Below are 17,165 nucleotides of genomic sequence, written 5' to 3' on the forward strand. Positions count from 1 at the left end.
CCGCGACCGACTACCACGTGGCGAAGAGCGGACGCCGTTGCTACAATTGCAAGAGGGAGTGACTTTCAACCGAAGAAATGTTACGCCTGTCGAAGAGAAGGTCATGAAGCAAAGGACTGCAAGGTGCCACGCTGCGAGGTGTGCCATCGCCCGGGTCACACGTCTGCCAGCTGCTGGCATGCGGCCAGCTCTTCACACCAAAAAAAGTAAGTGATGTTTTATTTACAACATACAACATATACATAGATTTGTATAAAAAGGTAGTAGCAATTAATGGTTGAAGTCTCATCGCATACATAGATACGGGCAGCAAATTAAATATTTTCATTATGGCATATGCTGATAAGCAAAAATTAAAAATTCAGCCGTCCGTTGTTACAATGAGAGGTTTTGGAGGTGCACATTCGACCTCTTTGGGAACATCCCACGTGGATGTTCACATAGACAATGTTGTTCTAAGTGGATTCGTAGAATTAACCAATTATGATATAACTAATATAGATTTAACAATCGGACAATCAATGATAAAAAAAAATCGAACTACTTTAGGATAGAGGTTGTGTAAATTACATTAAATAACAGCCGGGTGCTGTGTAATAAAAAAAAAAAGTGAGATATAGGATAAATTGAAGCTGTGTGATATAGAACAAATAAAAGCTGTGTGATGTAGAACAAATAAAAGCTGTGTGATGTAGGACAAATAAAAGCTGTGTGATTTAGGATAAATTGAAGCTGTGTGATGTAGATCAAATAAAAGCTGTGTGATGGAGGATAAATAAAAACTGTGTGAGCTAAGATAAACGAAGACTGTGTGAAGGAGGACGAATAAAAGTTGTGTTATCTAGGATAAATAAAAGTTGTATACTTAAATTAGATAATACAAGATTTAATTACGGCTTAGACATGTCAACTTCAGGTGCCGTACAGCAGCGACAAACCAGGCACCAATAGCAGCGCTGATCGCCGTGGGACACGGCATACACAGGATGGCCGAATGTTATCAATTAATACTTCCGGTCCTACATATACGGCTAGTTCGGCTACATCTTGATGATTATTTATAAGTATAGAACTTCTGTTTAACAATTTAATTAGAAATTTCATAATCAAATAAATAGTTGATTCATATTTGTTTATACTTGGAACATTTTATTATATATTATTCTATTTATTAATGGCGCCTTCTGCTTGTCAGCTTCCGGCGCAATTAATAAATAGTGCTTATTGTTTATTTATATTTTCTCAAATTATGTCGATTAATCAATGCTATAATAATTTTGTTTTATTATGTATAATGTAAGGATTAAGCTACTAGAATCTTATTTTACTGATCTAGCTAGGTTATCTGCTGCTTATCAACTTCCGGTGTAATATATTAATCTTTAATGTTTAATGTTACATAATCCTGTATTATTAAATAATATTTGTCCGTAAATAATCATTAGAATAATTAAGATAAACAATGTTTAATATTATCTTTTAAGTTTTTAAATTTAGTATTAAATTAGGTCAAGATGTTTTTGTATAAATACCGCCAGTTTTAAATATATCGGGCATTGGTATTGTAACCGTTGTAACGAGCATTACAAGTGTTTTCTTATATAACGTATCGTCATTTTCGCCGCCACCCTGGTAATCCACCTTCTATACTTCAGAAGTGGGATAATGTCTGGCCCATATATCGACGGACTTGGTACGAAGAAAAGGAGACGCTGCGAGAATGCTGTACTCGACAGCGACGAATCATCAAGTTTTTTTTTCTTCATCCGATGACGAAGAGATCTTGGAGAAACACAGGCGATATAAGAAGCGGCGTGTCACCCAAACCGATGCGGAGGTTATTCCAACGTTCCGACCGGATGAAAAATCTAGCAACGTCAAGGGATGGTTGCATAAGATCGACCAATTGGGCGACGTGTACGGATGGGATAACAAAGATCGACAGTTCATCATGCAGATACGTCTTCGAGGGTCGGCTAGAGACTGGTATGACGATCTGGATGACTATGACCTCACATGGATGGAGTGGAAGGACGCTTTAGGGACCGCGTTCCCACGTTCTACTGACTTTGTGGATCTACTTGAATCTATGCTTGTTAGAAAGAAAACGAATACGGAAACTATGACAAAATATTTCCACGAGAAGGTTTCCTTATAAAAAAAATGCAATATCATTGGCGAGTCTGCAATTTCGTGCATAATTCGCGGTCTACCCATGGAAATAAGAGCCAACGCGAAAGCTTTCCAATGCAGTACACCACAGCAACTATACTACGGGTATTTGTCGTCATTGGAAAACTACAGACAAATTGAAGCCAGCCATCCGCGACCGACTACCACGTGGCGAAGAGCGGACGCCGTTGCTACAATTGCAAGAGGGAGTGACTTTCAACCGAAGAAATGTTACGCCTGTCGAAGAGAAGGTCATGAAGCAAAGGACTGCAAGGTGCCACGCTGCGAGGTGTGCCATCGCCCGGGTCACACGTCTGCCAGCTGCTGGCATGCGGCCAGCTCTTCACACCAAAAAAAGTAAGTGATGTTTTATTTACAACATACAACATATACATAGATTTGTATAAAAAGGTAGTAGCAATTAATGGTTGAAGTCTCATCGCATACATAGATACGGGCAGCAAATTAAATATTTTCATTATGGCATATGCTGATAAGCAAAAATTAAAAATTCAGCCGTCCGTTGTTACAATGAGAGGTTTTGGAGGTGCACATTCGACCTCTTTGGGAACATCCCACGTGGATGTTCACATAGACAATGTTGTTCTAAGTGGATTCGTAGAATTAACCAATTATGATATAACTAATATAGATTTAACAATCGGACAATCAATGATAAAAAAAAATCGAACTACTTTAGGATAGAGGTTGTGTAAATTACATTAAATAACAGCCGGGTGCTGTGTAATAAAAAAAAAAAGTGAGATATAGGATAAATTGAAGCTGTGTGATATAGAACAAATAAAAGCTGTGTGATGTAGAACAAATAAAAGCTGTGTGATGTAGGACAAATAAAAGCTGTGTGATTTAGGATAAATTGAAGCTGTGTGATGTAGATCAAATAAAAGCTGTGTGATGGAGGATAAATAAAAACTGTGTGAGCTAAGATAAACGAAGACTGTGTGAAGGAGGACGAATAAAAGATAAAATAAACAAGATTTAATTACGGCTTAGACATGTCAACTTCAGGTGCCGTACAGCAGCGACAAACCAGGCACCAATAGCAGCGCTGATCGCCGTGGGACACGGCATACACAGGATGGCCGAATGTTATCAATTAATACTTCCGGTCCTACATATACGGCTAGTTCGGGTACATCTTGATGATTATTTATAAGTATAGAACTTCTGTTTAACAATTTAATTAGAAATTTCATAATCAAATAAATAGTTGATTCATATTTGTTTATACTTGGAACATTTTATTATATATTATTCTATTTATTAATGGCGCCTTCTGTTTGTCAGCTTCCGGCGCAATTAATAAATAGTGCTTATTGTTTATTTATATTTTCTCAAATTATGTCGATTAATCAATGCTATAATAATTTTGTTTTATTATGTATAATGTAAGGATTAAGCTACTAGAATCTTATTTTACTGATCTAGCTAGGTTATCTGCTGCTTATCAACTTCCGGTGTAATATATTACTCTTTAATATTTAATGTTACATAATCCTGTATTATTAAATAATATTTGTCCGTAAATAATCATTAGAATAATTAAGATAAACAATGTTTAATATTATCTTTTAAGTTTTTAAATTTAGTATTAAATTAGGTCAAGATGTTTTTGTATAAATACCGCCAGTTTTAAATATATCGGGCATTGGTATTGTAACCGTTGTAACGAGCATTACAAGTGTTTTCTTATATAACGTATCGTCATTTTCGCCGCCACCCTGGTAATCCACCTTCTATAGTAATCTCTCTTTACTTTTTGCCGCCTTACTGTGACATCAATTCCATAGCGCACGAAGAAATTTGGCAACTCTTTTCTTTGTCGCACCACTAAAAATGGAATTCTTTACCAGCATACGTGTTCCCCTCCTCTTACAACCTGGGATCCTTCAAACGAGGCGTGAAGAGGCATCTTGCGGGCCGGCAAGGCAGGCAAGACTAAACTAAACTAGTGCAGAACATTCTCGACTGTACTAGTCGTCGTCGCGTTTGGACTCCACTACCACTTACTATCAGGTGGAGTGGAGTCATTTGCTTTCCCGGAATATAAAAAAAAAGTACTCGCACAAATCCGTGCCAGTCTTCATACTCTCTAGACGGTATTTACAAAAATTTCTTTATTATTTATTCGGTGGCGTTGACGTTGACTTCGATTTTTTGGAATTACGATTACAATCACTAGATGGCACTATTTTCATTCCATACAAGTATTCAATACAATAGGCACACAATGGTAGCTTTGAAAGCAGCACTGGATCGAAATACACATAATATAATAATAAAGTATTTAAAGTTATAAAATCACTTGCCTTGAAATAAAAACTTAATAATATATTACATCGCTTTATATGCCCAAACATATATAAATTTGCTGCATACTTTTATTAATTTTTTCTTACTTAAACTGCATTAATAACTTCCATATTTAAATATTGAGCAGCACAAGTACAGCACAGCTTACAAGTTTTTGTACTGTACTATAATATTTTAGTAATAAGTGCTTCTCCTGCGCTCACGGCTGTTCGGACTGGTGACACCTTCCAACCGTTATTGCTGGCATATTGCCCATCCCGCTGCCCTTTAAACTTTATACAGTTATTGTTGGCACTTGCGTGAAAGCTCCTATCATCGTACCATTTTAACGGTGATATGAACGCTGCAAGAGTTGTCGTTGCCAAATATCCCAATATGTCACGAAATTCCGATTTTCTAGGGTTTCTATTCGTACCAATTTATAAATCCTGAAGACTTCCGCTGTAGCGTTGCTAAATATCCACATATTTGATGCAAAACGCGATTTTCAGAAATCCGTATACATACCATACCACGGCGGAGACCTTTCGCTGCCGAGCGTGATAAATGCCATGCTCGGTAGCGAAAGGTGCTGGATGGAGATGGTCTCCTTCTGCGAAAATGTCATGTCGCAGAAAGAGGCGGCGGAGCGGGAGCGCGAGGAGAGTGCCTCCGCTGACCCGCTTCGCCGAAGAAGACCAGGGAGAAGACGCCGGCACTATGCGCATCTTCTCCTCCCGCCGTGAGTGTTGCCGGGGTTAGGGGGTCTTTGTACCCTGAGAACCCCCTAGGATTTGGAGGCCTGCAGAGGCGGGCCAACCGTCGGGGCGTCACGGTAGTATGCGCAAGCGATCCCGTGACGCCCCTCGAAAAGGCGGTGTGGGTACCGTTGGTTTTTTAGTGGGTATTCCGGCGCATACTCGGTGCCAGCGAGTCCCACATACCCCCCCACTTCAAGTGGGGGAAACGCGTAAACGCGTTTTTCCAGCGCGTAAAAAAAAAAAAAAAAAGACATACCATACCAGATAGATATCACGATTATAGCGTTATGTTTTAGAGTACAATCCAAAGAATGAAATCATCAAAAATACAATATAGCGTTTAGATTAGAGAATATTCCATCACGCGGTTTCGGTTGGTAGCGAGTTTCCTTTAAGCGTCGATAATAATGTAAATAATAGTAATGTCCTCCCAACCGTTTTCACAGATATTATAGTGCAGAAGTGTGTGCGCAAACACAGGTGCACTCGCTATACCCTAACTCTCATAATCCGATGGGACGACAATCTGACACGACCGGAAAGAGTTCAGGCGCAGACTACGTGCTTTCCAAGGCACGGGAGTGTACACACTTCCAACTTCCGACTCTGGGCTGCTACTGAGAATTTTCTGACAGAAAAACCCAATAACTTTTTACTAGCCCGACCTGGGGGAATTAAGCCCAGGAACTCTGGTCTGCGGTCTTACATCAAGCCACTAGACCAATGAGGCAGTCAATAATGTAAATTATAAACACAAAAGCACTTTAAAACTGAGTTGTGCTTACCCTTAATTATAAATTAAAGTCCTTATTTATTACAAATGTTCTTACCAGTAAACCATCTCTACATTTTACCTTCAACCTTTTATATACAGTATAATCTGACGAGATAAATGCAAATATACATACAAGCACCTAAGTCCCTAGGTACGTTTAACAGCACCAACTAGCTTACGTAAACTGGGCTTAGTACGTGTCTTCAGGCCTCCTATATAAACGCCTTTCATAGGTTACCAGTTGCTTAAGGAACCAGGAAATGTCATCCATACTTATATATATATATATATATATGATTATAAAACTCACAGAAAATACAGATTATAGTTTTTATGAGAGCGCGTAAAATATCGAGTAAGTATTTCAAAGCATGTGGCGCTGTAGTTGCGCGTCTAACTAATAGGAACGTTTCTATTCGGTTTAATCTATTCATAATGAGAAAAATACTCAAACTCATTCCCAAAAAGAAATTAAAAACTAGAATTCTTGTTTCTAAAGATTATATTGTAATTGTGATAATAAATGAATTTAAAGTTTACTCCGGTTTTATAAAAGAAATCTTAATGCGATAATTCCGACTAGTACCTAATAAAAATGATAAATGAATAAATAAATTGTATATATTTCAATGCCCCGTTCATTGATCATAGTAATATTTGCTTCTTACAAAATATAATGTTTATAACTATCGGTGATTATAGTCCTGCTACTTCGAAGAGTAGCCTTGCAGCGTAAGTTTTAATGAAACGCGGTGTCGATACCAGATTATGTGGTTATACTGTGAGAACACCGTGACGTAGGAATGGTTGAACAAGGACTATGAAGTTATTTGGAGGAAAATTCTTTTAAACATTATGAATATATGAGTATTAAAATATTATAACTTACACGTATTTATGTGTATTGCTTGTATATGTTCCATAATTGTGAAACGTGATTGATGACAGGAGTTGTCTAACTTATAAAGTAAGTAAAGAAACAGCCTGTGAATGCCCCACTGCTGGGGAAGGCCTCCCCTCCTTTCTTGAGGAGAAGCTTTGGAGCTTATTCCACAACGCTGCTCCAATGCAGGTTGGTAAAATACACATGTGGCAGAATTTCGGTGAAATTAGACACATGCGGTCTCCTCACGTTGTTTTTTTGGTGGTGCTTGCCCGGGTTTGGACCTACGATCAATGGTTAAGATTGACGCATTATAACCACTAGGCCATCTCTGCATTTAAACTTACTTATAAACGTTGTTTAACTGGTGATTAGATAATCAATGCTCTGTCTTCTTTCGAATATCAAATCAATGATGATAGAAATAGCGAAATCAGTGTTTATAAGTAGCGCCGTTAGACTCTAGATTTCTAGAATACCCATAAAGTGTCATAGTTTTGGAAAAACTTCCTATATCTAGTTTTCAATATACACCAAAGGAACGGAAAGTAGATCTGTGCAGTTTACATGACAATATATAAAAAAATATATGTTCTACATATCACTACACGCACTGATATACACAACATACTTACACAACATACACTTACTGGTGGTAGGGCTTTGTGCAAGATCATCGGGGAAGGTACCACCCACTCATCAGATATTCTACCGCAAAACAGCAGCACTTGTTATTGTTGTGTTCCGGTTTAAAGGGTGAGTGAGCCAGTGTAATTACAGGCACAAGGGACATAAAATCTTAGTTCCCAAGGTTGGTGGCGCATTGGCTATGTAAGCGATGGTTGACATTTCTTAGAATACCAATGTCTAAGGGCGTTTGGTGACCACTTACCATCAGGTGGCCCATATGCTCGTCCGCCTTCATATTCTATAAAAAAAAATTATAAACAGTAATGGTGCACTTGGGTTACGGGTGGTTACCCAAGTGGTGTTCTTATAGACATTGGCACTATAAGAAATATTAGCCATAGACGATGCGATCATAAGCGTCTTTATGATTTACGAAAAGATTCACCGAGCGAAGCTGCGGTAGCAACTGGTTTTGATACAAAATATCATCTCCATAGTGCTTCTTACTTCAAGTTTCTAGAAAGTGCTTCAAACTTTGAACTACAATAATCAGTGAAATGGGGTGCCTCTTCTATCAAAGGCAAGTTTAGTGTTGAGTTTCTCGTAAATAACCAGTGATAAATTAGTGTAGTCAAATAGCTAAATTTATACAAAAACAAAATAGGTATGTGCTTGTTTCAGGGCGCCTCGCCTGGCAGAAATGTATAATATAGAAATTGATTGTTATTGAATTACTTGATTATTAAAATATAAACACGTTTTTTATATGTATATGTTTCCATAGCACAAGCTCTGCTTAGTTTGGGATCAGATGGCCGTGTGTGAATATTAGATATTATATTATTATTATTATATACACATTTTTTTACAGCGCCAATGTATATGGACGGTGGCGACCACTTACCTATGCTTAAAAAAAAGATCATGACAAACTAATAAGAACAGTTAAAAGTCTAAACCCACATCTTATTATCGTGTTAGATGCACGTCATTATATATAAATAGGTAAAGTAAGCTAATATTTCCTAAAAACGCTACCATAATATATAATACGAAAGAAACCGCTTGTGCGTAGTTATAGGCAAATTTTGACCGGATTTTACGTTCAATTCGAAAAACTATTGATTATGTATTGATTGGTCGTTAAAACTTTTAATTTTCCTATTCTGTCTTCCATAGACTATTCCTTAGTAAAACTAAAATTTCAATTGCGATGCTGCCAAATAAAACAAGCAAAACATAAAAAAAATACACAGAAAACACCTTTGAAGAGATTTGCTTTTTAAAAAAAATGACAATTCCTTATACGTTGTCAATCATCGGAACTAAGATGTTCCAAACGCTTAAGATATTTAATACAAAGTATTGCTGGTCAGTTCATCGGCTCAAGGGCGTCTACTAACCTCCTATAGTGAAAGAAAAAAAACTATAGTGAAAGTGATTAAGAAACATTTTTTTATGCATTGATATAATATTAAGGTCCTCTGGACCTGTATGTAGATATATGACCGACGGCAGCCGATCTCTCAAGAGAGATTAGCCAACTGTGCAGGTCATTTTATAGTGCACATATGTGTTCAACACAAATGCGCTCTCCATTCCCTAACTATCATAATCTAAAGGGACGGCAATTGGACACGATCGGAAACAGTTCAGGCGCAGGACCAACGGTAGAGCCGTTGGTCCTGCGTTCTCTCCGAATCAAGGGTATGTACACACTTCCAACTTCCAGACTTAAGGCTGCCACAGAAAATTTTCGACAGAAATTCCCAATAACTTTTTATTGGCTCGACCTAAAATACTATATTGTATTAGTTAACTAATATAGCAATGTAAATATGCAGATGTACCTCCTTGAAAATAATCCTGCATGCGTCCATGCACCCATCAGTTGTACCGCTTATAAACGTTTTTATACGATTCTCTACCAGCAATAACAATGATATTATATGTAGGATTCTTTGTCAAAGGCCTCCTCCTACCTTACTAGTAAAATGTGAGTGATTTAAATGACTTTTGTTCAGGGTCCAAGTTTTATTTCCACTAACGGTCGTAACGTTGCGCTTTCAAAGGCTTAATAGAGATAAAAGGCAAGCCTTGGTTTGACTCGAAAAAAATATGTAAAAACGTTCGGAAAGCTTTTCAAATAATCGACTCACTCCCAATGTTCATTAATCCATCTTTTCAGATAAATTTGGAATGGTTTATTTGAAAGAGATGATACTTTTGTACAACTAGTCATCCACTAGTCACTAATCTGTTGAATTGAAAATAATTTTAATAAAAAAAATTGCTCTAATAAAATAAACACGTTTACAATATTAAATTTAAAATGTGTACATTATTCAAACTGTCCTTTTTTTATAGAGTAGGAAGGCGGACGAGCATATGGGCCACCTGATGGTAAGTGGTCACCAACGCCATTAGACATTGGCATTGTAAGAAATGTTAACCATCGCTTACATCACCAATGCGCCACCAACCTTGGGAACTAAGATATTATGTCCCTTGTGCCTGTAATTACACTGGCGTCCTTTAAATGCATTTTTGAATGGCCATTTTGCAAAGCTATCGATTTAGATATTAAGGTTGTCACTCATATGTTTTAAAAAGTTCAGGTTCATGTACTAAGATAAAATCTTTTAGGAAATCAAAGTATATTAATTTCATGCTGCTTAATGTAACCGCAGCTAGATTAAATTTTGACGTTGCGACCGCTAGAAAAAAATTGGATTTTTTTTTGCTGTCGGTACTAGTTTTGTATTTTATAATCTGTGCTATCGATAAAAGATTGGTTTGAATATGACGTCTTGCGGTAAAGATCTAAACGCATAAAGTCACTTTCGCTTTAGGATATTAGTAATGATGAGTGTTTCATGTGAGTTATTTAGGATATTTCAAAAATAATATTATATAATTGGATCCAAAACAATATTCTATATAACATGATTATGATTATGGCAATGGATAATACCATTTTTTTAAAGTCGACTTACCCCATTTAATAGTTCCTATACTTTTATACACAAAGTACATAGAGACATCTAGTGCTTTTTACATAAATTAGTTCGCTTTTATATACAGAAAATACATGAGTATTAGTACTACCATTGCCTAACAGATGGCGCTGTCAAGTAATATTTTATATTGTTAAATATATTTTTAAGACTTACATTAATTCAAAATGCTGACATATAAACAAAAAAATTAAATAAAAAATTAAACCTTGTAACAATTATCTCGTTGAATTATACTTTAGATACAATTATTCCTTAACTTAAAGTATGTAATTATAATTAAGTTTAAAAATAATGTATAGTTCTCATAGTTTATAAATCTCATATAAGAATTTCAGTACAATAACCTACTATTAAAATGGAAAATTTCAAATACGACAAAAAGTAATAAAACAGACTAAATTTAAAATTAAACTGTCGAGGTATAAATAAAACAAAATCATATCAATCTAAATTTATTTCAAACCAAGGTATCTTCTGATCTTATGTATTCTCCTATATCAGCTTGGTGGAACGCTATGGTCGCCAATGGATCTGCATGTCGACACTCTGTAGTTGATCTCGCTACCACACCAAAACCGATTGGTATGTCAGACATTGTGTTTATAACTACACCTTGATGTTTTGGTGTATTTTCTGTTATTCTACCTAGACCTGAAAATTAAAGAAAAATAATTATTAAAGAAGTGACAATTAAACTGTAATTCTTATTATGTTTTGCAATATCTCTTTATTAAAAAAAATGTACACTAATATTATAAATGCAAGCACAAGTAAGGACCTGACACTTTTATACCTATCACCTGCAACAAGAGCGTAAAGCTGCAGGCAAGAACTAGTATATCAATAAAATTGACTTTTTACATTAACAAACACTATACTATAAAAAACAATTCTGTCATCAGACAAGCTGCTTTTCATTCTATGCCTTGTAAATTTTCCGGCAACACTAATGTTTCATTTTATGCAGTATAAGGTAAAACTCATAAAGTAAACGTTAAAAAGGAAAAAAATCTTACCACTTTTAATAACATGGTTTCCATACAAGAACTGCTGCTCAGCCGATGGCTTCACCCATATCTTATAAGGAGCATATGGTGCTATGTAAGTCAAAGCTGTTATATGTAGCCTAAACTTGTTTGTTTTAGTAAATTTTCCAAAACATGTGCCAGCGGATATTAAATGGTCAGGTTTGACAGTTTGTGCGAGTTGTAATAACCTTTCAGATATATAATACACTCGGTCCTTTTTTTCTCTAAAGCAATATGTTCCATCCGGCCTGTCTATTAAAAGTTTTACATTTACACCAATACTGTAAAAGATAGGTTATTATTTAATAAATCATTTGACAACAAATATTGTCATCGGTCATAATACTGAAAAAATAATTTGTAAGGTAAAGTAATTAGTAAGGTAGGTTTTGTACTGTGAAATATTAAAAACTCGTGATAATAACGGTTATTCAAAACGTATTAAGATACTCACTATTTAGTTAATTTTTCAAATAGCACTCTAGTTCGAGTTTCTGATAGAACTTTCATTTTAATTTATTTAACAAAATATCTTATAACTAAATTACAAAACACTATAAACGCACGTGTTGATTCAAAATATATGAAACGTCAAAGTCTTGTATGTATGTTGTGTAGGCGAAGTTGACGTTTTAGTTTTTTAACAAAAATAAGTGAGATAAATTTGATTTACCTTAAAAAATACGATTAAAAAAATTAATGAACATGAAGTGTATTTGAAATAATAAAACCACAATATATCTCAAAATTGTTGAATGTTTAAATAAATTTTATCTTCAATATTTCATAACGAGTGTCTTGATACTTTTTTATCTGTAAGAATTGGTAAGATGAATGATTAAATCTCCGCAAATCGTTCTATGTTCATTCACCTCAACCTTTAATACATTCAACTTGGTGTTGGAGTTGGTGACGTTCGGTGGTAAGTAAACTTTTCCCATTGTTTACAATATATTCTTAAAAACTTTTACATAACATAGAATAGTATTATGTTGTATATTAATTTGTTTCTTTGAAACTGTACTGTTTATCTAAACAAATTTTCTGTGTAACCATACTTTTAAATAAGTGTATGTAAGTGTTTTTCACATCTGTTTTATTTCACGACCCTGAAACAAAACAGATCACGTGACAACAACAAAAAATCCTAACAATAAATAAAAATATATTTAATTAATTAAGTTGAAATACTTTAAGAAATTTAGAATGAAGGAATTTTAAAGTTTAAATAGTACATTAACAAGGATAGTATTTATAACATCGCTCTTCTTTTGAATTTTCAAAACGCTTTTACTCGATGTTTAATTTTATAACTTCCACACGTACATAATAAACATTTGCAACCCGAATTATTTAAAAGTTATTTACGATTGCAAAACATCCTCTTAGTAAGAATTCCTACGAACAATTATTAATTTCTGCTTGCATTTCTAATTCAAATTTATTTGGTCTTAATCAGGGTTTTGATTCTGAGAAAAAAAAAAAACAGATTACTCAGACCTCATTTGTTGACACCACTAAAGAGTATGCATAGGTGTTATTATAAATATAGTTAGTTCTAATAGAATATAAGAAACAATTATTGGACCAATGGTCGCAAGTTCGATCTCGACTCCATGTTTATATTATGAGAGTCCTGCCATTGTTAACAATAATAATATGTTCTGTACTTATTCATTTTCGTAATTGAATAAATGTATGATACACAAAAGTTGATCGTGTATTTTAATTTAAATAAAGCTTGAGAAGATTCATGTTAAAAAAAATTTGTGTCGGCGACATATTATTTACTTGAAAATGGATTTCTGTTTAATTATACTATATGTAAGTATAATGGTCAACGAATTGTTAAAAAGTATCACATATAACAAAATCTAAGATCGGCATATAATTTTATCAATATAAATTTATTTCAAATCAAAGCATCTTTTGGTCTAGTTTATTCTCCTATATAAGCTTAGCGGAACTCTATAGCCGCCAATGGATCCACATGTCTGTCTACACTCTGTAGTTAATCTCGCTACCACACCAAAACCAATTGGTATGTCGAATGTACCTTCTTTTGTTTTCGTGTGTATGCGTGTGTAAAAAGCATTTTTGTATACGAAAATGAATAAATTGGAATGTAGATTTCATCGAGAGGTATCAGCAAGAAACTCAATCCTTATATTCTCTTCTAAAGTTTTTTTGCGTCATAAACGTTTCGCTCGTTACTACATAACGTTGCACCTAAAAGTGATCTTGATATATTTACGCATTGCGTCCAAATATATTTCACTTAAATATATATATATATATTTTTTTAATTTGTACAAGCCCGTCTGCGTCGGTACCCCCCTTTAATCATTCAATCATGTTCTACCACCAAATAGCAATATTTAGTATTTTTGGGTTCCGGTTTAAAGGGTGAGTGAGTGTCATTAAAGGCGTAAGGTTGGTAGCGCATGGGCATAATATTTCTTACAGTGACAATGTTTATAGGCGGTGGACAATTTACCATCAGGTGGCCCATTTACCGTCCGCCTATCTGTTTCTACCGAAACGATTAATGTTCATGTTCATAAAGGACCAGTTTATTAGTTTCACCTTCATACGTTTGACGGCCGTGAAATTGTTAATATCCTCCCAGTTCAGCAATGGAGCTCAAACATTATTTGTAGCTTTTCTTCCTTGCCTGTTATTACACTGGCCGCCTCCCCTTCAAACCGGAACACAACAATAATAAGTACTGCTGTTTTGTGGTACTACCCGGAGTACTACCCAGACGAGATTGCACAAAGCTCTACCACCAGCAAACCATAGTTACCATACGATCCTTGACCACTAAATAATCTTGTATTTATTATTAATTTACAATATAAATTATATATAATTTCAATATAAAATATAGCATTAACGTAACTCAATACGTATCGAGATGAACAGCTAGTTTTGAGGTCATGGACAATGCTTGGCCTTGGTTTAGAATTTTAGACCAAACCTGGGTTTGGCAGTTTACCAATTCTTATAGTAATGCGCACTGTCCTTTAAAGTTATGGAACGGTACTTATTGGTAAATAGAGTTATTTAAAAAAATACAACATCAGCTTAAAATAGTATACGTGAAATTAAAACCTTTTTGGTTTAAAATTATTAAAAACTTTAATCGAAAATTAAAAATAACTCAATCCGGTTTCTTTGTTATTGGCGGTGTAGAATTGCTTATACGAGTACGTACGTCTTACAGCGCCAATGTCTCTAGGCGAAGATACTATTACGTAGTACATTTGTCTGTCTTTATAACATAATTAAAAAATATATACAAAGATGACAACGTATATGGGATGCAGTTAATACTTTCTGGATCTGATTTCTGAACGAGTCTAAAAGTGTTTCAAAACAATTAAAAAAAAAGTTAAGCATTAGTTGATATGGATGCAGAAAACATCTTAATAAAGACCCTTTTTTAGCAATGTGTTAATCTATACGAATATTATAAACGCGAAAGTAACTTTGTCTTTCTGTTACGCTTTCACGGCTAAACCAATGAACTAATTTTGATGAGTTTTGATATGAAGCAACCCTGAACCCCATAAAAGCGCAAACCTTTTATATCTAATACCAGCCAACCTCCTCTAACACACATGCGAAGCCGTGTTCGAAAACTAATTTATAATTTCCTTTCCTTTCAAATTGTATTTATGCAAACAAATACGAGATAATGTCTGTTTATTTGTTTTATTTTTGAATAAAAAACATATAGACTTCTTTACAAAACAAAATCTTTAAATATCCAACGCTTTAATCAAAGTGAACGACCGATTCATGAAACATACAACAACTCTTACTGAGAAACTCTTAAACGCAATCGATATTAGTATTTATTACGAAAACCATAAGACATAATTTCAATTGAAAACACAGTCGCGCTGATAATATTTTCGGACTACGCATTTAGGTTTCAGAATACTCTCGAACATGAGAAAGATGGATTGATTCGTTGTAGGAAGTCATAAAGAATTTCACAATGTATTTGACGACCGTTGTCAAAAGTTTTCGGATTTTAAGAGGTGGACAAACGCCGTTGACCTTGTTCACACCCCTGTCCTCTGTATATGCGTAGATAAGTGCCACAGGCCTTTTCATCATGTCTCGCCCCGCACTTATTTATTAAGTGACTGAGGGAATACATCATGATTTCCGGGTATCAAATACATAAAAATATATACTGCATTGCCTATATATACATTATTGAATAATGTTGTTGCATTTATTTCAGTGGCAATAAAAAATATTATGATAGACAGCAAATAATAACAAAAGTAGTGGTACTTTGCATATTCGTTTCTTAATTGTTTTTATTTTTATATATGAAGAGAAATTCCTTTGAGTATAATGTCATGTGTTACTACTCGGTAGCGATAGATGGCGGTAATAAAATCTGTCAGTTTCCTTAATCGCGCTGTCTAGATTCACTACTGAATATATATAATGTAAAGGCGATTTTGTTAAAATGATCAGACAGAATAAATTACAGTGTGAACAGTGGAAAGCTCTTCCTTTGTTTCATTGACCGTTTGATACTCCTTAGTTCGGCGTAAACACTTTGTATAAAGTAGGTTAACATACATTTTTGTAGATTTTTTCCGGAAATTATTTTACCGAGATAAAAGGAATCAATGTATCTCAAAAGAAGCAATTTCAAGTATATCCACGCCACATCAGTTGCACCTGTCCAACAACGTCCTAAGCTGAGATCCATTCTCACCGGAGACAGCTTTACCACGTTCTTACATCGGCTTTTCTTTTCTGAGATGTATCTCTGTTATCTTTTATCTAAACTAAATCGGCTCTTCTGCCACCAGTAGAAGCAACACGGTATTAAATCTTTAGAATTTTTTGCAAGACAATTCAATTGATCTAAATCCATTTACTTGGTGGTAGGACCTTGGGTTTGGGTTGAAACCCGTCCTGGGTAGGCACGAACCACTCATCAAATATACTACGGGCTAACAGCAATAAGTATTCTTGTGATCCGGCTTGAGCCAGTTTAATTAAATGCACAAGGGACATAATATCTTTAAGAACTAAGGTTGGGGGCTCATTTGCAATACAAGGAGTGGTTAATATTTCAAAGTCAAAAATCTTTATTCAACATAGAAGTGTTACACTTACTTATTGATTGCCATAAATCTACCACCGGTTCGGAAATAAACACCTCAGACCTGAGAAGAACCGGCGAATGAAACTCAGTAAGCCATTTTTTTATTCTCAGCCTTTACAATAAGTAATATACAACAATAGCCAAATTATATACACCTTTTTTTATCTGAAATAACCTCGAGGCGAACGTTTCATTCCCAGGGTGTGCAATCATTTAAAAAGTCATCGGATGTGTAATATCTTTTAGCACACAAGCGTTCCTTAACGATTCTTTTAAATTTCACAATTGAATATTTTTGAACGCTTTCTGGGATCCTGTTGTAAAATTGTCCCATAAAAGACTTACTAATCCTGTGTTATCTGGTAATAGAGGTTGTAAGTTTATACTTGTTCCTGGTGTTAACAGTATGTACGTTTCTAGGAATTTATAGGAAAATCTTT

General features: G+C 34.9%; 2 protein-coding genes across 6 annotated transcripts in view; one reads left to right on the forward strand and one right to left on the reverse strand.

The window, feature by feature from the left end:
• Positions 1-10,993: 10,993 nt before the first annotated feature.
• On the reverse strand, positions 10,994-12,182 carry LOC126778591 (60S ribosome subunit biogenesis protein NIP7 homolog). Its single transcript, XM_050502270.1, has 3 exons — positions 12,037-12,182; positions 11,571-11,863; positions 10,994-11,205 (listed from the first exon to the last, which is right to left on the reverse strand). The coding sequence occupies exons 1-3, from the start codon at positions 12,090-12,092 to the stop codon at positions 11,012-11,014; spliced, it is 543 nt and encodes a 180-aa protein (XP_050358227.1). The 5' UTR covers positions 12,093-12,182; the 3' UTR covers positions 10,994-11,011.
• A 238-nt stretch (positions 12,183-12,420) lies between these two features.
• LOC126778454 (calpain-A) overlaps positions 12,421-17,165 on the forward strand; it is an 80,433-nt gene continuing 75,688 nt past the window's right edge. For all 5 annotated transcript variants that reach the window (XM_050502008.1, XM_050502014.1, XM_050502007.1 and 2 more), the window contains exon 1: positions 12,421-12,504. The gene's annotated coding sequence lies outside the window, so the exon portion shown is untranslated. The remainder of the gene's footprint in view (positions 12,505-17,165) is intronic.

This window comes from Nymphalis io, chromosome 26 (assembly GCF_905147045.1).
Source record: "Nymphalis io chromosome 26, ilAglIoxx1.1, whole genome shotgun sequence".
In the NCBI taxonomy this organism is placed as follows: domain Eukaryota; kingdom Metazoa; phylum Arthropoda; class Insecta; order Lepidoptera; family Nymphalidae; genus Nymphalis; species Nymphalis io.